At 44.6% G+C, this 23,400-nt stretch overlaps 1 protein-coding gene across 6 annotated transcripts in view; it reads right to left on the reverse strand.

Moving 5' to 3' along the window:
- cdh19 (cadherin 19, type 2) overlaps positions 1-23,400 on the reverse strand; it is a 93,509-nt gene that overhangs the window by 24,557 nt on the left and 45,552 nt on the right. For all 6 annotated transcript variants that reach the window (XM_034166798.1, XM_034166810.1, XM_034166827.1 and 3 more), the window contains 4 exons: positions 23,144-23,397; positions 16,463-16,599; positions 16,044-16,165; positions 15,591-15,708 (listed from right to left, as the gene is read on the reverse strand). In XM_034166798.1, the coding sequence (XP_034022689.1) occupies positions 15,591-15,708; positions 16,044-16,165; positions 16,463-16,599; positions 23,144-23,397 (631 nt within the window). The remainder of the gene's footprint in view (positions 1-15,590; positions 15,709-16,043; positions 16,166-16,462; positions 16,600-23,143; positions 23,398-23,400) is intronic.

Genomic DNA, 23,400 nt, shown 5'->3' on the forward strand with positions numbered 1-23,400 from the left:
AGATTTTGCAGAGTAAAATATACTCTGCCAGTCCCAGTCTAAACAGAGTTAAATTCACTCTATTATAAAGTGAAGTCAGCTCTACCGTGTTGTCAAATCAAGTTTTTCAACTCCAATAAGAGTCAATCACAGCATGGTAGAGTTGATTTTACACTGTGATATAATTGATTTAGCACTCTGATAGAGTATATTTAACGCTATTTGGACTGGGACCAAATGTAGTCCTGGCAGAGTATATTTTACTGTTCAAAATTTACTGTATGCAAAGTCTCCTCTGTAATGTCAAAATTATTCATTTAATGTCTTACAGATAGCCTGAAACCTTCTCTGAAAGTACAAAAGATCTCCTTCAGAAATGCTGTGCACACACACTCATTCAAAATTCTGCGGTTCTGATTTTGACTTTGCGTGTGTCTTCGACGTGTCAAATTAAAAGCTTATTTAATCTGTTAATTTCCTTGACTTTATTTCCACAAACAGCCTCAGACACTTTGACTTAAAATCATTTTTGCCTCCACACTTCTAACAAAGGTGTGGTTCCTGGTAAATGCAACTCCTCCAAAGACGTTTTCAGTTTCAAACTTTTTTTACTTCTACTTTTGATACTCTTTGTGCTTCTTACCCATGTGCTGCTATATGATGCTGCTGGAACCTCAATTTCCCAGAGGGAGTTTTCCCAAGGGATTTACAAAATTCTATTGAATTTAATCTAGAAGGTCTGCAGCTCTGAAACTGACCTTTTATCTTTTTTTCCCCTATCTTAAATGACCTTGTTTCTCAACGTTTAAGTAGTTGCTTAAATCTTGAGAGACTTGAGACCTCAACGACAAATCAAATATGTAACAATCGCCCATAGGGAATTAACATTCTTAAAAAATTTCATAATAGCAGCCATCTTGGTGCTGGGGCCCCCTACACCAACATGTTGACAATTCGCCATCCCAGCTCTCACCAGTACCTACGTGAGTTTAACCTCTGCATTGTTTTTCCGCCTCAGGAGGTGAACTCACAATCTCCCAGACAGGAGGTAGGGACTCCAAACCACGAGGCTAAAACCAAGCATCTGTACCTAGAGTGTCTTGGCACTGGGGAGTGAGGTTTACTGACTTCAGGTGCACAGCAACTCCTTAACCTTGCTTGGGTTTGAACTGCAACAAAATAATGGATAGCACATTTCAGCACACAGGAAGCCAAAGTAATGACTTTGCTTCCTGACGTAGGGTCTTCCCATGGGATATAACAATGCTATGGTAAAGTAGGCTAATGGAGTGAAAGCTGTTTACACTCGTGCCACCACGTACCACTGCCCAAGGTAGTGACATAGAACATAAAAATGAACTGCTGAACTGTCATCAAATATTGATCAGCAATACATAGATGCATAGAAGTAAACTGGGCTTTTAAATTGAATGTATTCGTATTACACTTATTCACTATAATTAAATTTCAATTCAATTTATACATACTGCATCAAATCATATGATAAGCCACATCAAAGCACTCGTATGCAAATGTTCAAAGCACTTTAAAAGCTGTTACAATTACCATTTATCAAGATACCTTCATGTTTTTCATGTCTAGTCAGGGAACTGAACCTAATGCTTTCTGATCAGAAACCTGCACCTTTGGACCACCAGTTCTCCCAGATTAGAGTCCTTAATCCTCAATGCATCCAGCAACACATTAGCACAAATGAACAAAATGAGTGGTGAGTTGTGTAACCACTTTATAAAACAATGCTTCACTTAAAGGTCACTTAAAATTTGTGCCATTTAAATGGAAGGAGGCAAATTATGCTTTGACTGATGACTGTGTGGGAAGTGAGAGGGTTTTTATTTGTCTATTGACACAAACTCTGTTGCAGATGCTGTTTCCCAAGAATGTGGGCAGACAGTGAAGCATGACGTTTTCCTGACTACTTGCACAACCACAAATGCCTAAACCTATAACCTCATGAAGCATCGGCTGATAGGTTGTTTTAGGCTAATTCGGACCAACTCGCCTTGCATTTGCACACAGTACAACATGTATCCACTACATTTTGTCGTGTGACACTCTCCAAGATGATAAATGTGCAGCTGCTGCTTCCAAGTTGCTAGTTGACATGGATTACTACAACCATGCACTGACTGTTTGCTTCTCCTCATCTCTGCCCAAGCATTCATTTTATAAAGGACCTTTATGGATGAATGACTTGAATCAATGTAAAATTACATAGCAGCTAAATTATGAAAATTTCTGTTTTAGTCGTGCTTCATCTCATTGCCTCTTTTCATAGCATCTTACGTAATGATAATAAAGAAACAACAATTTTGAAATGGTCTATTTGATGTTAATTGGTTTTCTATATCTTTAAAGGGTTGAAACATACAGGTCATAGAAAGCTGCCTCACATTTGTTGAAATCAGAATTTCTTCTGGAACACCACAGGGTTGAATCATTGGACCTCTGCTCTTTAATCACAAAATGCTCCCATTTTACACTGAAAGGAAGCATATGGCCTATATTTCTACATGGTTCCCTGCCTGCAATCTCTGAGAGAAAGAACATGTTACCAACCAGTTATTAAACTCTTGTATTTTTTTATAATTTTTAATTTTTAGTTTTTTAGCATTGCTTTCTGTTTATTTTAGAGTAAAAAAGAGGATGTGAAGCACTATGCACACACCTGGTGCTTACAGGTAGCAAGCGGGTGTTGTGCAGTGAGTATACCTTACTCCCTGACACCAAGAATCATTGTCATGATTGATGATAGGGCCCTTAGAGGATCTGACTGCTTATGCCCGAGGTCATGAGTTCACAACAAGTGTGCAATACTCATAATGTAGGCTGCACCGGTGTTAGTTTTTAGTCCATCTGTTTGAATATCCACCTCTCATGCTGCATGCATGAGGTTGTGACTTTGCATCCAGTGTGGGACAGACACAACACAGGGTACATGCACATCTTGTGAACCTGCTTATGTCTGTTAAGGCGTATCTGAATATTTTAGTGTACAGACAGACTGCATTTCTATAGCACTTTTCCATGAAACAGATGCTCATTTTACAGTGATGCTTCACATCTACTTCCCAAGCCAAGGCCGGAACCCATTACGCTAGCAAGGTGGGTTGAGACAATGTACATAAGAGCTTTGTCCAAGGGCACAGACCAGTAGTATAAGTGGGATTCAAACCCAAGTAGTCCAGCTCTTTATCCACTGAGCTACCTGCTCTACCACTGCTCTGTCCACTGTATAATTAGCATCCTTCACTCTCACTAGGCTGGAATCACACCATGTTTGTAACTATATTTTAGATCACCATCTTGAGCATTTGGAGAGACCAATGCAGGACTTGTATGCAGCTGCAACCTTGACATTGGAAAGCGGTTGTTTGGTGGTGGTGTTTGGCCGAGACTGAATATTGCACCATATAAATGTCAGGAAAGGTCAGTCGTCAAGATCAGATCAGGTTTTTGTCCCTCTGTGGTGCAGTCGCTTTCTCCTGCCTCACCGTGCAAATGCATCATGACTGTGCCTGATTATGCCTCATTTTAACACGAACACACACATGGTTGCACAATTGAGCACAAGTACATTTGTTGTTTAAACAACGTAGGTGCCAGGCATTGGTCGGACTCCACCAAGGACACTCGTGCTGCCCTGTGCTTTGGGTCTAAGATGGGACCCATCATAAAGTTTCCAATTCACCTAACCTGCATGCCTTTAGATTCTCAAACAGTTGCACCAATGATGGTGTAACTATTTGAGAATATGGTTGCCTTGTAGTGAATATCAATAGAGAGATGGTCTTCAAGGGTCTTTACAGTTGGAGATTCCAATCATACTATTACTTGAGAACTGTTTGTGTTTTCTTGTTATGCCTGTCCTCCAAAGGCCTTTGGCCACTTCCCACCAAATTTGCTATGTGCATGCAGGTTGACCCTAGAGTTGTTCAAAGGGGTTTCTTTTGCCAAAGGTCAATCATTGGGGTGAAAGTCATCCCTGTTTGACAGATTCATCATGGACCTTTTGTTGATTTGTCAGTGAAGGTAGGTCCTGAAATTGGTGTTAAATTCATTTTGGAAAAAGTCAAAAATGGAATTTGACTTTGAACTTGATTTGGAGACAAAATTGTCTAAAACACTTAGGTGAGTTCCAGAATTGTCAGCCAGATGTCAATCATTTGGGTGAAGTTCAAGGTTATTGAAGTTAAATGATAGATTGTTACGTCCAACAAGGACATAATAAATCATCAGAGTTTATTTATTTGTCTGTCTGTCTGTTAGCAGGATTACATCAAAACTACTGCACGGATTTTGAGGAAATTTGCGCCACAGATAGACGTTAGGCCATGGAAGACTCCATTATATTTTGGAGGTCATCTGGATCTGAATCCGGATTCTGAATCAAGATTTCACTTTATATACACTTTGAAGGATTATGTCAAAACTGCTAAATGGATTCTCACCAAATTTGCGCCAGATAGATATTAGGCCATGGAAGACTCCACTGAAATGTGGAGGTGATCTGGATCCAGATTCTGCATCAAGATTTCACTTTATATATACTTTGAAGGATTACGTCAAAACTACTTCAGATTCTCACCAAATGTGCACCACAGATAGATATCAGGGCGTGGCCGACTCCACTGAATTTTGGAGATGATCCAGATTGGTGGAAAACGTAGTTCTGGAGAGTTCCTCATTGTATGTTCCCACAGCTTCATGATTTCAGCCAGGTTTAACTTAAATTAGATTGTTCACATTCTAATTAACACACAGTTGCTTCACCACGCTTAAAGGGGGGAATATGTTATTCCCAAAGGTTTGGATAGAAACTGCTACAGACACTTCAGTATCTTGCATCATTTTAGGTGCTGACACTGTGGATTTATGATAGTCTTTCTGTTGTAGCCATATCCTAATAAAACCACCATGGCTGCTGTCACAGCGCCCTAGCAGTAGTTTTATCATCCACTGTCTGTGGAGCAGCGCCAGGTTTTCAACATCATTACTGCACTCGTTTCCACACTGCTGCCCATCTTAAGGAGCATCTTTATCATTTCTACAAAATAGAAATGAGCCCCCATTTTAAATGAGACCACGTTAACGAGGTTTAAATATGTCATGAGCAACACAGTCACTAATTGTGTGCCTTTGTTTTGTCGTGGCTTAATTCTTAAATCCTTTATTACCAATAACAAGAAGGCACATTCTTCTGCTAAGCATCCCCCCCCCCCGCCAGTAATTTGTACCGCACCATTCACTTTGCTTGGTGTTAGCGTGATCACTTTGGTAGATTAACTAGCCGAAGCTTTATTTTCTTCTGTTACTGTATTTGGAAATGCAAATAATCAGCAGCTGGGGCTTAACGATACTCTGTCCAATAAAGAGGAGAGGAAGGGAGTGTCCTCTGAGGGTTTTGATAAAACCCAATCATGCTTGAATTCAAACTCATAAGACACAAACCCATTTGACATATCCAGCTCTTATTCTTTGAAAATCCAATAAATTTTGCTCAAGTTTTGTTCAAGACAATGTGTGACCACAACATAGTGGAATTCTGTATTTTATCCTTGAGGGGGATAGAAAGTTTTTCATTACATTGTTTCCTTTATCTTGAAATAACTTGCAAAATTCCTTTTTAAATACTTTTAAAAATGTGTATCTGAAGCAATTAAAGTGCCTCTGAAATAATTTATTTTTCAAAATTGCTGTTTTATATCAGTGAATTCACAGCACTGTAAAATCAAACAACTCTAGAATATCAATGAAATTAAAATATCTAATATATTAAAATATATATTGAAATATTGATGTTTTTGTTTGAAACATTAAGGGCCTGTCCACATGGAGACAAATGTTAAATGTCAGCTCTTCCCTGTTTGTCCGTGTTCGAAGGTACATGCACACGCACAAACACGTACACAGAGGCCATTTGGCTTTTAATATATAGGAGGTCTTGTTGTGAAAAGTGTAGGAACACGGACCCACAACAGGGGGCGCAAATGAACGGACAATGGAATAAGCCAAATATAACAATTTAATGTTGTGAATGTGCGCAACAGACAACACAATTGAGATCAACAGTCAAATAAGTTACGGTGATGTGTGAGCAGGCTCGAGGATAGAAGACGCCTGTCCAGAAAAGAATCAGATCCCACACGCCTTCCACTCCACTGGACCTGAAGCAATCAGACAGGTGATGGTGGGTGCGTGAACACCCAGCAAACAGTTCAACTTAAAGGTGGAAAGCACCTCCACCTCTCAATCACAATGCACACGGAGCTTGTACAGATCCTGAAGTCACACTTAAACAGAGTCTGCAAACTCAGAATTATGTGTCAGCACAGAAGTAAAAACGTTACCACTGTATGACACCAAAAGGCTGAGACATTTACTTGTCGGTAGACGATTTCTCGGCAGTGAGGTGAAGATGTGTGGATGATGGTGATGAGTGACAGCTGGCGTTGTTGATGAGTGACAGCTGCCACTCCCGGTGCTCCGGCGCCCTCACGTGCCTGAAGCCCGCACTTCAGGCAGGACGCCCTCTGGTGGTGGGCCAGCAGTACCTCCTCTTCAGCGGCCCACACAACAGGACCCCCCCCTCAATGGGCGCCTCCTGGCGCCCGACCAGGCTTGTCCGGGTGACGGGTGTAGAAGTCGGCCAGGAGGGCCGGGTCCAGGATGAAGCTCCTCTTCACCCAGGAGCGCTCTTCGGGTCCATAACCCTCCCAGTCTACTAGATACTGGAACCCCCGGCCCTTACGACGGACGTTCAGGAGCTGGCGAACTGTCCACGCAGGCTCCCCGTCGATGATCTGGGCAGGAGGTGGCGCCAGTCCAGGGGCACAGAGGGATGAGGTGTGGTGAGGCTTGATCCGGGAGACATGAAAGACTGGATGTAGCCGCAGTGAAGCTGGCAGCCTCAGCTTCACTGCGGCAGGTCTGAGGACCTTAATGATGGGCAAGGGGCCGATGTACCGATCCTTCAGTTTTTGTGAGTCCACCTGTAACAGAATGTCTTTAGTCGACAGCCAAACCTCCTGCCCGGGCTGGTATGTAGGGGCCTTGGCCCTCGTCCGTGCTTTGAGCAGGGCAGAGCGGGCAGAGCGCCACACCCCGATGGCACCGCCCCAGATGGGCCTGGACTGAGGGCACCCTGACTCTCCCTCCACAAGTGGAAACAATGGGGGCTGGTACCCCAAACACACCATCAAACAGGAGAGAGGCCGGTGGGCAGACGAAACTTGACTGTTGTGTGCGTACTCGATCTATCAGGCCAGATTGGTTGTTCCAGGCCGTCGGGTGCACCGAGGTCCACACAGCGAAGGGCCCTGTTCCAATTCCTGGTTGGCCCGCTCTACCTGTCCGTTGGTCTGGGGATGGTACCCCCACCCGGACGATAGGCTCACCGTGGGCCCCCAGTTCTCTACAGAAACTCCTCCAGACTTGAGAGGAGAACTGGGGAGCACTGTCAGAGACATCGGATGGAATCCCATGCAGACACACGACGTGGTGGACCAGGAGGTCTGCAGTCTCCTGGGCCATCGGGAGCTTCGGGAGGGCCACGAAGTGGGCCGCCTTGGAGAACCGGTCCACTATCGTGAGGATGGTGGTCATGCCCTGGGACGGCGGGAGGCCCGTGACGAAGTCCAGGCCGATGTGGGGACCAGAGGCGGTGGTGGCACAGGTAACGGCTGGAGGAGACCCTGTGCCCGTTGGTGGTCTGCCTTTCCCCTGGTGCAGCTGGTGCAGGCCTGGACATACTCCCGGACTGTCGGCTTCCATAGACGCCCACCAGAAGTGCTGCCTGACCACTGCCAACGGTTATTCGCACCCTGGGTGACAGGAGAGCTTGGACCAGTGACAGAAGTCCAGGACAGCAGCTCTGGCTTCCGGTGGGATGTAGAGTCTGTTCCTTGGGCCGGTCCCCGGGTCCGGGTTCCATGCCAGGGCCTCCCCGGACGGTCTTCCTCCATGTCCCAGGTGAGGGCTGCCACGATAGTGGACTCGGGGATGATAGGTTCCGGTTGGATCTGACAGCTCGACCTTGACCTCCTCTTCATGGACCCGGGACAGGGCGTCAAGATCGCTGGTTCTTAGTCCCGGGACGGTAGGTAATCCAGAAGTCAAAATCGCCCGAACAACAGTGACCAGCGGGCTTGCCTGGGGTTCAGACGCTTGGCGGTCCGAATGTACTCCAGGTTCCGATGGGTCCCGTGAAAACCGTAAAATGGTACCAGCAGCTCCCTCCAACAGGTGTCTGCACTCCTCAGAGCCTCTTTCACACCGCAAGAGTTCCCGATTGCTGACAATCATAGTTCCGCTCCGCCGGGGGTCAACCTGCGGGGAAAAATAGGCACATGGATGGAGAACCTTGTCGGACCTCTCCGCTCTGGGACAGCATGGCTCCTATCCCTGAGTCAGAGGCATCCACTTCAACACAAACTGGCGATTGGGATCGGGCTGCACCAGAACGGGTGCAGACAAGAACCGACTGTTTCAACTCCCTAAACGCGGCTTCGCACCGATCCGACCAGGTGAAGGGGACTTTAGTGGAGGTCAGGGCCGTCAGGAGGCGAACTACCTGGCTATAACCCTTAATAAACCTCCGGTAGAAATTTGCAAAGCCGAGGAACTGTTGCAGCTTCCTACGGCTTGTCAGTTGGGGCCAATCCCTCACCGCCGCAACCTTGGCTGGATCGGATGCGATGGAGTTGGAGGAGATGATGAACCCCAGGAAAGACAAAGAAGTGCGTTGGAACTCGCACTTCTCGCCCTTCACAAACAGCCGGTTCTCCAACAACCGCCTTGCAGGACTGACGTACATGCTGGACATGGGTCTCAGGATCCGGGAGAAGATGAGGATGTCGTCCAGGTATACGAAGACGAACCGGTGCAGGAAGTCCACAAGACATCATTAACCATGGCCTGGAACGTCGCGGGCGCATTGGTGAGGCCGAACGGCATGACCAGGTACTCAAAGTGACCTAACGGGGTGTTAAATGCCGTCTTCCATTCGTCTCCCCCCCGGATCCGAACCAGGTGGTACGCATTTCTAAGATCCCAATTTGGTGAAAATTTGAGCTCCTGCAGGGGTGTGAACACAGAATCTAACGAGGCAGCGGGATAGCGATTACGAACCATGACTTCGGTCAGCCCTCCTGTAGTCCTATGCATGGGACGGAGTCCGCCATCTTTCTTGCCCACAAAAAAGAAACCTGCACACCATCGGGGAGGTGGGAGTTCCGGATCACCCGGCAGCTAAGGAGTCCGGATGTAGGTCTCCATTGATTCGCCTCAGGACGAGAGAGGTTGTACAGCCTGCTGGACGGGTACTCAGCGCCTGGGATCAAATCAATTGCACAATTGTACGGACGGTGCGGGGGAAGAGCGAGTGCCAGATCTTTGCTGAAGATGTCAGCAAGATCATGGTACTCTTCAGGCACTGCTGACAGATTGGGGGGGGACTTTAACCTCCTCATTAGCTGTCACACCGGGTGGAACCGAGGATCCTAAACATTCCCGGTGGCAGGTGTCGCTGCACTGCGTCACTACCCCAGACGGCCAATCAATCCGGGGATTGTGCTTTAATATCCATGGAAACCCCAAAATCACGGGAGGTAGAAGGTGTTATATAAAACACAATCTCCTCCCTGTGATTTCCAGACACCACCAATGTCACTGGTTGTGTCTGATGTGTGATTAATGGGAGAAGGGTGCCATCTAGTGCCTGTACCTTCAATGGGGAAGGTAGTGCCACTAGAGGGAGCCCTACCTCCCTGGCCCATCTGCTGTCTGGCAGATTCCCTTCAGACCCCGTGTCCACCAGTGCTGGGGCGTGAAGGGTAAGATCCCCACAAAGGATCGTCACTGGGATGCATGCTGATCTATGGGCTTTTCCCGCATGGATGTTATGGCCCACCCTTAACCCAGTCTATAAGGGCGGGCATTGTAGTTTAACCATTGGGGGCAGTTTCTTTGTATGTGCTCGTCAGAGCCACAGAAAAAACACTCCCCGCGAGCCAGCCTCCGTTGTCTGTCATGTGATTTTACTTTGACCCTGCTCGTGTCCATAGCTTCGTCAGCAGGGGGAGCTGTGGCTCCACGGAGCTCTCTGACTGTGGAGCGTGGAAACGGCGGCACCCTTTCGGACCCGGAAGGAAGAGGGACGGCTCGTGCCCGGCCACGCCCTTCGCCCCGCTCCCGACGGTGTTCTTCTAACCGGTTGTCTAACCGTATAACCAGGTCGACAAGCCCGTCAAAATCCCGCGGCTCATCCTTAGCCAGCAGGTGCTCCTTCAGGACCGGAGACAGTCCATTTACGAAGGCGGCGCGGAGTGCAACCTTATTCCAGCCGGACCTCACAGCCGCGATGCGGAAGTTAACTGCGTACTCGGCTGCACTCCGATGTCCCTGTCTCATAGACAGCAGCACAGTCGAAGCGGTCTCACCTCTATTGGGATGATCAAACACTTGTTTAAACTCCCTCACAGTATATGTCGTTAGGAGCCGTGAGTTTTGCTCCCAGAGCGCCGTAGTGCAGGCGCGTGCCTCTCCTCGAAGCAAATTGATGACATAAGCCACCCGGCTAGCATCTGACGCGTACATGACGGGACGTTGTGCAAAGACGAGCGAACACTGCATTAAGAAGTCCGCACACGTATCGACACAACCTCTGTACGGTTCCGGTGGGCTAATGTATGCTTCAGGGGATGTGGGGGGGGGTCGTTGAATCACCACTGGAATATCTGTGTTTTGTGCTCGGTCGGCTGGAGGAGGTGCTGCAGCAGCGCCTGGAGTGCGCACTTCCACCTGGGTGGTGAGAGCCTCCATCCTCCGATTGAGTATGACGTTCTGCTCGGTTACTAAATCCAACCGAGCAGTGAAGGCGGTTAAGATTTGCTGCAGCTCTCCTAACACACCTCCTGCCGATGCCTGTGCACCCTGTGTTTCCATTGGTCGATTCAAGCGATGGTTGACGCCCCTGGGGATCCATGACGCTGGCCGAGAAATCCTGTTGTGAAAAGTGTAGGAACATGGACCCACAACAGGGGGCGCAAATGAACAAATATAACAATTTAATGTTGTGAATGTGCACTTGTCGGTAGACGATTTCTCGGCAGTGAGGTGAAGATGATGCCCGGCTCTAATGGAGGTGTGGATGATGGTGATGAGTGACAGCTGGCGTTGTTGATGAGTGACAGCTGCCACTCCCGGTGCTCCGGCACCCTCATGTGCCTGAAGCCCGCACTTCAGGCAGGATGCCCTCTGGTGGTGGGCCAGCAGTACCTCCTCTTCAGCGGCCCACGCAACAGGTCTGTTAGAAAAGTATCGGACCTTTTTATTTTTTTCAAAAACCATATCGATTTGAATCACGTGTGATTGCATCAGCCAAGCTTGAACCTTCGTGTGCATGCGTGAGTTTTTTGATGCAGCCTGTCGGTTGCATCATTCGCCTTTGAGCAGGCTTTGTGTGAGCAGTGGTCCACCCCTCTTGTTGGATTTTTATTGCGAATAAATGTCTGAATGATTTGGAGCTTTGCTGCATCAATTTTTTCCAGAAACTGTGAGAGACCTCTAGGTGGACACCAGTCAGTAAATTCAAATGGCTTTGAGGGACGATTTTATGGGGATTACTCAGATTAAGGAGTGCTCCAGCCGGTTTAAAGACCGCCCACAGCTGCTGAGAGCGCGCCGCACTCCGAGCGCCGATCGACAGGCTGAATCAACCAGATCATTTCCAACGTGAAGGCTTTGTTGATCTGGGACGTCGTCTGACTTACACAAAAATGGCAGGAGACGTGGACATCAGTACTTTTTCGGCACATTCCACTGTTACAGGAGGTTTTTTTTCATGGAAAGAAAAGTGGACGGATGCGCTACCGTGCCATTCATGGCATGGCACAAAACCACCTTTGTGTTGGTCTCACAGGACGACTTTGAGATGGCTTTCAGACGGCTTTCGGTGGGTTTTCAGTTGTGTGACTATCCGAGAAATTGTGGGTGAGCCTCGACATGCCAGAACATGTCCTGTGAGGCTTTATCACGGCGTTGCTTTGCGCCATGTGGCACCGCTGCGACGCGCGGAATTCCTCCGCTCCTCTTTCCATGACAAAAACTCCTGTAACAGTGGAATGTGCCGTTCATTTCCAAACTGGATGCTGTGTTTTATCCGGGACGTCCTCTGACTAGCACAGGAATTGCGGAAGATGTGGACATCAGCACAGACGTGCGGAGGAATTCCGCGCGTCGCGGCGGTGCCGCATGGCGCAAAGCAACGCCGTGATGAAGCCTCACAGGACATGTTCTGGCATGTCCAGGCACATCCACAATTTCTCGGTTAGTCACACGACTGAAAACCCACCGACAGCCGTCTGAAAGCCATCTCAAAGCCATCCTATGAGACCAACATGGAGGTGGTTTTGTGCCGCGCCATGAACGGCATGGTGGTGCATCCGTCCGCTTTTCTTTCCATGAAAAAAACTCCTGGGAATGTGCCGAAAAAGTACTGATTTCCACGTCTCCTGCCATTTCTGTGTAAGTCAGACAACGTCCCGGATCAACAAAGCCTTCTGGTTGATTCAGCCTGTCGATCGGCGCTCGGAGCGTGGCGCGCTCTCAGCAGCTGTGGGCGGTCTTTAAACCGGCTGGAGCACTCCTTAATCTGTGTAATCCCCATAAAATCATCCCTCAAAGCCATTTGAATTTACCGAATGGTGTCCACCTGGAGGTCTCTCACAGTTTCTGGAAAAAATTGATGCAGCAAAGCTCCAAATCGTTCAGACATTTATTCGCAATAAAAATCCGACGAGAGGGGTGGACCACTGCTCACACAATGTCTGCTCAAAGGCGAATGACGCAACTGACAGGCGTGAAAAAAAACTCACGCATGCGCACGAAGGTTCAAGCTTGGCTGATGCAATCACACGTGATACAAATCCATATGGTTTTTGAAAAAAATAAAAAGGTCGGATACTTTTCTAACAGACCTCGTAGATTATTTCCTGCCTCCTGCTGGAATTGGGTGTGAGTCCAGAATGTAATAATCAACATCCATTGTTTACTGTTGTAAACAAGAGCCAAAAGAAAGAGGAAAAAATTAAATATTAGTCCTATCAACTTCCTGTTTTTGCTGCGTTCATCCTTGACCCAGAATACATAAGTATACTAAACGGCAAATGTCAGCTCTCCCCGGTTTGTGTGTGTTCAAAGGTACACACACGCTCATACACGTACACAGATGCCACTTGGCTTTTAACCCCTTAAACAAAAATATAAATGCAACACTTTTGGTTTTGCTCCCATTTTGTATGAGATGAACTCAAAGATCTAAATCTTTTTCCACATACACAATATCACCATTTCTCTCAAATATTGTTCACAAACCAGTCTAAATCTGTGATAGTGAGCACTTCTCCTTTGCTGAGATAATCCATCCCACCTCACAGGTGTGCCATACCAAGATGCTGATTAGACACCATGATTAGTGCACAGGTGTGCCTTAGACTGCCCACAATAAAAGGCCACTCTGAAAGGTGCAGTTTTATCACACAGCACAATGCCACAGATGTCGCAAGATTTGAGGGAGCGTGCAGTTGGCATGCTGACAGCAGGAATGTCAACCAGAGCTGTTGATCGTGTATTGAATGTTCATGTCTCTACCATAAGCCGTCTCCAAAGTTGTTTCAGAGAATTTGGCAGTACACCCAACCAGCCTCACAACCGCAGACCACATGTAACCACACCAGCCCAGGACCTCCACATCCAGCATGTTCACCTCCAAGACGTCTGAGACCAGCCACTTGTACAGTTGCTGAACCAATCGGTTTGCATAACCAAAGAATTTCTGCACAAACTGTCAGAAACCGTCTCAGGGAAGCTCATCTGCATGCTCGTCGTCCTCATCGGGGTCTCGACCTGACTCCAGTTCGTCATCGTAACCGACTTGAGTGGGCAAATGCTCACATTCGCTGGCGTTTGGCACGTTGGAGAGGTGTTCTCTTCACGGATGATGCCAAGGAGATGTGTTGCACTGCATGAGGCAAATGGTGGTCACACCAGATACTGCCTGGTATCCCCCCCCAATTAAACAAAATTGCACCTTTCAGAGTGGCCTTTTATTGTGGGCAGTCTAAGGCACACCTGTGCACTAATCATGATGTCTAATCAGCATCTTGATATGGCACACCTGTGAGGTGGGACGGATTATCTCAGCAAAGGAGAAGTGCTCACTATCACAGATTTAGACTGGTTTGTGAACAATATTTGAGGGAAATGGTGATATTGTGTATGTGGAAAAAGTTTTAGATCTTTGAGTTCATCTCATACAAAATGGGAGCAAAACCAAAAGTGTTGCGTTTATATTTTTGTTTAGTATATATAGCTGTATATAAAAAAATGTTTTGTGTGTGTTTTTGCCTTTAAGTAGATGGTGAATAATGTTGAGATTATTAATTTCACTTTTGCACAAAAACTAGATAGTAATATTGGGTATTCTGGTAATGACTTTATGTTATAATAATAATGATGGTATGTTGCATATTTGCGACAACGGGCATACAGGTCAATTTGGTAAGTTGCATATTTGAGTCAGAGATTGTAGCATATATGCGACGATGGGCGTTAAGGGGTTAATATATAGATGAGTGAAAGCATAAATAATAATTAAGCACAGAGGTGTTAATTCTGTCTTACTTTGTGTTGTTAATGACACAGAATTATAGATTTTGGTGACATTGATGTGCCTGTTATGCACAAAAACCAGCCTCATACACATACAGCTATGGCAGTTTTAATTCATTCTGGTAACGACCAAGGCTGCAACCATCAATGACTTTTTTTTTTTAATTAGTTATTGTATCATTCATTCATTTTTTTTTTTTCCCCAGTTAATCTAAAAAAAAAGAAAAAAACTTTTTTGGGGGGGGGGCTGTTTTCTGATTAGCCAATTACACTTTGATTAATTTTTCAGTTAAATCATAACCATACATTCTACCAATAACTTTCAGTATTGTTTTTTTATATATATATATATATATTGCCATTACAACAGTGTATTTTACAATTCCAATGTATGGAAAATATAATATGCAAAAAAAAAAAAAAAAAAAAAGACTTTGATGGAAATAATGGAGGAAAATCTTGCACAGAGTTTTGCCTCTTCCTCAGACACATATATTTCTCAGGGCTGCAACTAACTATTTTAATTAAGAATTAATGTGATTATTTTCTGGATTAAGTCTTTAATTGTTTTGTCCATAAAATGTCAGAAAATTTGGAAAGCTATTGATCAGTGTTTCTCAAAGGCCAAGATGATGTTATTGATGTCTTATGTCTTGCAACACAGAAACCAAAAATATTCAGTTTGCTAGCAGAGAGGAATAAAGAAACCAGAAAATGCTCACATTGAAGAAGCTGAAATTAGGGAATCTGGACATAAAAAAAACAATCAAAATGGTTGATTTCACCTCCAGTCATGACTATATCATTAAAGGTGCATAGAACAAAGTCGGTACAGTCATACGGGTGACACACAGTCATGTGTGGGGACAAGGATGGCAGATAAATCTGTAACATGCAGTTGTTTTGCCTCGTTATTCAACCTTGATTATCTCTGATGGTGAAGTTTGGATTGATGTGCTTCTCCGGGACCATAGAGAAGTAAAAGTGATGTCCCTCCACCGGGTCGTCTGGATCCACGGCACTGAGCAGTTGTATAAGCTGAAACACAAAGGCACGTTATTGAAGAAATATCAGCAACATAAGCTGTCATGTAGACAATGAATTTCTTTAGTGAGCAGCACAAAGACGTCTTCACAATCCTATTCAGTTTTCACATTTGCTCTCTCAGAAATGTGAATTTACGATTCAGGAGCTGACGCCTAAAATCGCTTTGAATTTGATGTAGAATGGCACTGCACAATAGTCAAACGATGCTTTGTGGGTCTTTAACAGAAGAACAGAATCACGTTTTACAACTTCAGAATCTTTACTGTGCACATTGATGGAAATGCTGTCGCTAAATCACACATATCGCTGCATCACAATATACATACTTCTCCCGCCTCTGTCCCCTCACAGATATATGGCTGGTAATGTCTTGCAAGCCTTGGCACATTGTCGTTTATGTCCAGCACTTTGATGAACACCGCCACAGAGGAGGATAAATGGTTCTGAGCTGCAGGAGTGAAGACAGACATTTGCTGGAGTCCATTGGATGTGTGTGGAACTGCTCTGGAAAAGCTCTGTCAGAATCATACTTAAGACTGATAAATGATTCTCCTCCCATCATACACACAAAAAAGAAGTCAATTTGTGGTGAGTTTTACAGTTTCTCCAAGACAAAGCAGACTGTGTTGGACGTTAATAAAAAAAAATCTTTCTTTGGAAAAATTCCCATTCAAGAATTCAGAAAAAAACTGTCCATGCATGGATGCATTACAAAGATAAACTGAAGACAGGAAGTTCTTCTTACTTGTTTCCTTGGCGATGACAGTCAAGTTATGCCAGTTTGCAGACTCTCTGTCCAAGTTCATAACAACAGACATGGTTCCGTTGTTTGGGTCTATTTTGAATGCTTTCATGGCATCGCTTCTTTTGTAAATTGAATATCTGAAAAACAAATCATACATTTAGCAGGTGAAATTGTGATATCGGGGCTACAGATGAGGAAAAAAATGCTATGTTTTTTTCAATCTGGCATACAGTGAGTAAAATATGTATTGAGTGCATCACCATTTTTCTCAGTAAATATATTTCTAAAGGTGCTACTGACATGAAATTTTCACCAGATGTTTGGAACAACCCAAGTAATTACACATACAAAGAAATCAAACCATAGATGTCCATAAATTATGTGTAATAATCTGAAATTACACAGGGAAAAACTGATGAACGCCTGAGGAATGGGTGGTGTAAAAAGCATGGAAAGCCAAGACATCAGCTAAAATCTATCAGTAATTAGAAAGTAATCCTGCCCCTTGTCAGTGCAAATTATCAGATGGTTCAATCCAAACTGATGTCCTATAAAAAGGTGTCTCATTACCAAAGTGTCACACAAGAAATATCTTAAGATGGATAAATGCAAAGAGATCTCTCATGATCTTCCCAACTTTATTGGTGAGCATATCTCACGCATATTGGCCTCTCTTCATTGGTTTCCTGTTAATCCTAGAATAGAATTTAAAATTCTTCTTCTTACTTATAAGGTTTTGAATAATCAGGTCTCATCTTATCTTAGGGACCTCATAGTACCATATCACCCCAATAGAGCGCTTTGCTGTCAGACTGCAGGCTTACTTGTAGTTCCTAGGGTTTGTAAGAGTAGAATGGGAGGCAGAGCCTTCAGCTTTCAGGCTCCTCTCCTGTGGAACCAGCTCCCAATTCGGATCAGGGAAACAGACGCCCACTCTACTTTTAAGATTAGGCTTAAAACTTTCCTTTTTGCTAAAGCTTATAGTTAGGGCTGGATCAGGTGACCCTGAACCATCCCTTAGTTATGCTGCTATAGACTTAGACTGCTGGGGGGTTTCCATGATGCACTGAGTGTTTCTTTCTCTTTTTGCTCTGTATGCACCACTCTGCATTTAATCATTAGTGATTGATCTCTGCTCCCCTCCACAGCATGCCTTTTTCCTGGTTCTCTCCCTCAGCCCCAACCAGTCCCAGCAGAAGACTGCCCCTCCCTGAGCCTGGTTCTGCTGGAGGTTTCTTCCTGTTAAAAGGGAGTTTTTCCTTCCCACTGTTGCCAAGTGCTTGCTCACAGGGTGTCGTTTTGACCGTTGGGGTTTTTCCGTAATTATTGTATGGCCTTACCTTACAATATAAGGCACCTTGGGGCAACTGTTTGTTGTGATTTGGCGCTATATAAATAAAATTGATTTGATTTGATTTTGATTTGAAATAGCTGTGGACATTTTGGTAAGACAATGATCCCAAACACAGAGCCAGGGAAACTCTCAATTAGTTTCAGAGAATGAAAATAAAACTGCTAGAAGTGTCCAGCCAATCACCTGACTTGAAAAAAAAAAAAAAAAAAAACTACAGTAAGAACTAAAGATTATAGTTCATAGAAGAGTTCCACGAAACCATCAATATTTGAAGACTGTGTGGAAGAATGGGCCAAAATCACACCTGAGCAACACATGTGACTAGTTTTCCCTATACAGGAGGCATCTTGAAGCTATCATTACCAACAGAGGCTTGTATGAAGTATTACATAAATTCCAGTAAACATGTTCAATACTTTTTTCCTGCGTAATTAAATATTTGTTTTGGTTTCTTTGTATGTATGGATTACTTGGGTTGTTATCATCATCTGGTGAAAATCTCATGTCAGTTGCACCTTTAGAAATATATTTACAGGTAAAAATGATGACATGTTCAATACTTATTTTTCCTGTTTTATGTATCAAGACATGTACGCTACTTTGACAAAACAATGCAGTGAAGATAAAACCAGATTTCTGTATCTCCTTTAATGGAAAATGAGACAGAAAACAGTATTGACAAGGATGACCAGATCGATCTGTTGATTAATTTATGTGACAAACTTTTGGGAACATCACTGACTTTTCCTTCACGAAACGGTGTTGATCTGTGCCTTTTTTTTTTTTTTCGCTGAACACTAATGAGCTCAACTTTGATCGTGGTGAATTGGAAAGCTGCAGTCTCCCAATTGCAGCTAACTGGGAAACTGTCAAATTTAAAGTTGTACCAACTTTATCCATTCCAGTCGTGAAATATTAATGACTGCTTATTTCAAGTTTTATGTACAAATGTTCTGTAGCATTTGAATAATCCTGGTAATGGAGTAACTAAAATGCAGTCAGTAACATAACCACCTCAGTAATAATATAGGACTGCTTTCTTCCACCTGCAAAATATAGCGAAGATTCGTCCCATCCTGTCTATGGCTGATGCTGAGACCCTGATCCATGCGTTCATCTCTTCTAGATTGGACTACTGCAGTGTTCTATTTTCTGGTTTACTGCAGTCTAGCATTAGGGGTCTCCAATTGGTTCAAAATGCTGCAGCCAGACTTTTGACACGAAGCAGAAAGTTCGACCACATTACACCCATTCTGGCGTCTCTTCACTGGCTTCCTGTCCCAGTGAGATCAGATTTTAAGGTTCTGCTACTAACCTATAAAATTATTCATGGACTGGCACCTCCCTACCTAGCTGACCTAATTAAACCTTACGTACCGGCCCGGGCTTTAAGTTCTCAGGGTGCAGGACTACTTTGTGTCGCTAGGGTGAATAAGAAGTCTTTGGGTCACAGAGCTTTCTCTTATCGTGCCCCTGTTCTGTGGAATGATCTCCCTGCATCAATAAAACAATCAGATTCTGTGGAGACTTTCAAGTCCAGACTTAAGACACACTTATTTTCCCTTTCATATGGCTAGCATACTGGTACAGTTTTGTTTTACGCTTTTTACTCTTTTAATTCATGTCATTCGTAATTAGAGCGGGCTGCGGCCTCAACTTCACCTAAATTCTGGGTCTGTTAGTGAAGCTTAGGGCTAGCGGCCGGCGATCATCTTAGTATTTCTTCTGTTTTTCTTGTTGATTAATGCTGGCAAATTATACAGTATTTTTTGTCTTTCTGATGCCTGATTCTGTTTTTTCTGTTTAAGGTGCAGCTCCATCCAGAGATGGGAGTTGTGTTTGTGTTGGCGATGCTCCTGTCCTGTGTACCAACAGCAATTCTTGTATATTCGTCTGTGAATTGTTCTGTGAATTATTTCTGTAATTTATGTTTGTAGCATGGCCCGAGCAGAGGGTCACCCCTTTGAGTCTGGTCTGCTTGAGGTTTCTTCCTCAGAGGAAGTTTTTCCTTACCACTGTTGCTCTGGGGGTTGGTAAGGTTAGACCTTACCTGTGTGAAGCACTTTGAGGCAACTCTGTTGTGATTTGGCGCTATATAAATGAAAATAAATTGAAATTGAAACTGAAATGAGAGACCTTAATTCTAGTCTAAGAGACCTTAGACTTTTTCATGAAATCTATGACAAACTCTTTAGTCTTAGATGTGTTCAAGTACAGGTTGTTGTTATGACATCATGCTGCCAGTTGCTCCACCTCATCCCTATAGGCAAACTCATCCTCCCCAGAGATGAGGCCCACTACTCTAGTATCATCAGCAAACGTGATGATGGTGTTGCTGTGGTGGACGGGGGTGCAGTCGTGTGTGTATAGAGTGTAGAGAAGGGGGCTCAGCACACAGCCCTATGATGAGCCGATGCCGAGACTGATGGCTGTGGAGAGGTGGGGACCCACTCTAACCCTGTGGATGCGCTCTGTGAGAAAGTCCTTATTCCAGAGGCAAATGGAGTGTGGGAGTCCAATGTCTGACAGCTTGGACACCAGTCTGTGGAGGAGGATGGCATTAAAGGCAGAGCTTAAGTCTATGGAGAGCATCAGTACATGGCTCCCCCGCTGCTCCAGATGGAACAAGACAGCATGGAGCACCTTGCTCAGAGTGCCGCTCTCATTGGACCGACATCTCTGCTATTATGGAATTGTGGGATAGCTTGCGCCCACAGATTGAACTCACCAGACTACTTTTGCTGTACTGCTCAGGGTGCTGTTCTCGTTGGAGCAACAACGTACATATGTCTCTTCCCAGATCAATCTCTTTCAGTGCAGCTTCTTGTTCTGACTTTAACATGAGGTTAACACCCAAGTCTTTCATCACCAACTGTAAATGGTAATCAAACCATTCCAATTGTATCTTTCTGAACTCTTCCACATCAAACTCCATCGTGTCAATGTTTACAATGTGCTTCAGCAATAACAGGTGAAGTTGCTCATAAACTTTAAGTTTCTTAAATATTTATTTATACTATTAAAACTTCAGTAATTCTGGGAACTACGTTTTGCACAGGAATTCATCAAGCACGTCAGCCACAGGCGCGTACTAACGCAGAATACCCAGAAACTGGAGAGTTGTTTGGCCATAACGAGAGTGTCCACTTTTAGCTTGCCATAAGCTAAGCTAGTGGCACTCGTGAGAGTGTGAGCATGGAGGGCAGTAATCGTGGCATCCTCTGTAGCCATATTAGCGCTGTAAGAAAACTGGTGTGGATCAAATGGGGGGGTAAATGTCATGATATGGTTCCTGATGAGCTTCTCAAAGCACTTCATCACCACGGGGGTCAATGCTACTGGTCTGTAGTCATTGAGACTGTTGATAGTCTGTTTTTTGGGGAGAGACTATGATGGAGGATTTCAGACAGGGAAGTTCAATGGACTGGTGCAGAGACTGGTTAAATATCCTAGTGAGGACCCTAGGCAGTTGATCTGCACAGTCCTTCAACACACATCCTGAGATGCTGTTGAGTCCGGCTGCCTTCTGTGGGTTGACAGACGACTGTATGCACCTCACCTCATGTTCCTCCACCCTAAAGGTGGAGTTGTTGCTTTCTGGAAGAGGTCCGGTTGCCTCCGGCATTTCCACCTCGAACCGGGCAAAGTAGTGGTTAAGCTCCTCTGCTAGTGTTACATCACCAGCCAGTACTGAGAACTCTTCCCTGCAGTCCATGTATGAACAGTCTGTCTGTCAGACAAGCACAGCGAGCTTTGTCGGATCCTTCCCACATCCTCAACCCAGAGTATGAACTCCTATCGTCTGGTAGGCGATACAGAGTCCCTCAGTGTAGACTGAATCGCTTTAAAAACTCATTCCTGCCCACGTCAATTAGAGTTTTAAATGGTGGTTCCTGGGATAGGTAGTAGGATTGTGCATTAATGTCATGGTGTCATTGTGAATCAGTGTTATTTATTCATTGTCATTTACTGTATTGTCAGCATTTTCCTTTTAACCATATGTGGGAGACGGCTGTGCAATAGGGGTATGTGCAATATGGATATGTGCATTAGGGATATGTGCAATATGCATGAACCATCTGTGCAAGATTGTGCAAAAGGGGTGTGTGCAATATTGGTGTGTGTATTAAGTTATGTGCAACAAGCATGAGTTATGAAATTATCCCATGGCAGCTTTATTTGTGCAGCTCTTGGAGTCCAAGAGGGACAATAAAGTGTATCGTATCGTATCATATCATATTACTAACATACACTTCCATACAAAGCATTGACCTGAGGAACACTGGGTCACTGCGTTCATGCATGCCACCATCTTGCTACTCCATATCTGGATCAACACCACATTTTTGCAACTTCTAATCCAAAATTCAGGGATTAGAATCAGCACAAATGGGCCTCAAGCCCGATATGGGAACTATTTATGATTTTGGATCAACCTTCTGGCTACACAGGCTTTGAAAAATTTTACAAGCAATCCAACAGGCAAGAATGAAATTGCAATCTCTCTTTTTACAGTAAAATTTACGTAAGTGCTATACTTAGATTGCGTACAGTTTTCATCACCATACAACACTCAAATCAACATTTTCTCACCAGTTACTTAAAAAATATGGAGCCACAGCAGAATTGTACAAGTGTCCTTCCAAACAGTGTTACCTGATTGTAACACAACAGCATATTAGGGCAACCTGGAACAAAATGCAAAACTCTATTGGAAAATACCTCACTTTGAAAAAAGTAAACTTAATATTTATGAAAAATGTAGAAACATCTCAAATGTCAGACCAAAGTTATTAATCAACAAGACATTGTCACCAAAGGAATAGTAATAGACGCGAGGCTGCCGATGATATGCAGCACCTGCCACTCGTAAGCTCTACAGAGATCGACTACAGACACGACTACCGCTGCTGTCTCCTCTGCAACGTGCCTCAGTTGCAAATGACTGCAAATCTCAATTCCATATGCCACCTCGTACGGTGCTTTATTACATTCCCACGTCCTCGCTACGTCGTTTTGTGATAATACCACTGCAACAGATAGAAAAGCCTGTGAGGTAGAAAAAATTGTCATGATTTATTCAGCAGGGCTCATTTCTGACTAAAGTAATATGAGATAAATATGACCATGTACGGGGGATCTGCAGATCAAAGGTAAAAATGGATGCACTGATCCAGTAACACTCTTTGAAATGGAATGATTTTTTTTTTTCACCCTGTGGAGGAAGCTGTCTGGGGATGTTATGTTTTCACCAGCCAAGGTGTCTGACTGGTCATTATCACCAGCGGTTGTGTATCTTGGTAGTGACTGCTCAAGGTTCTTCTCACCTGATGGGATTGTTGATTGCGTCAGTGTCTCTGGCGCTCACAGAGCCCAGCACAGTTCCCACTGCTGCGCTTTCGGGGACTTTCCACACGTACACCGGAACCGGGAAGACCGGTGGCTCATCCATATCCTCCACAAAAACCTTGACTGTGGTCCTGTCCATGAAGTCACCTTCACTTAGGAAGCGTGTGTCCATGTGATCGTTGACTGCATCTGCAGCCATGACATAACGTCGCTTACTTTCATAGTCCAACGGCTG

The sequence above is a fragment of the Thalassophryne amazonica genome, chromosome 1 (genome assembly GCF_902500255.1).
Source record: "Thalassophryne amazonica chromosome 1, fThaAma1.1, whole genome shotgun sequence".
NCBI classification, from domain to species: domain Eukaryota; kingdom Metazoa; phylum Chordata; class Actinopteri; order Batrachoidiformes; family Batrachoididae; genus Thalassophryne; species Thalassophryne amazonica.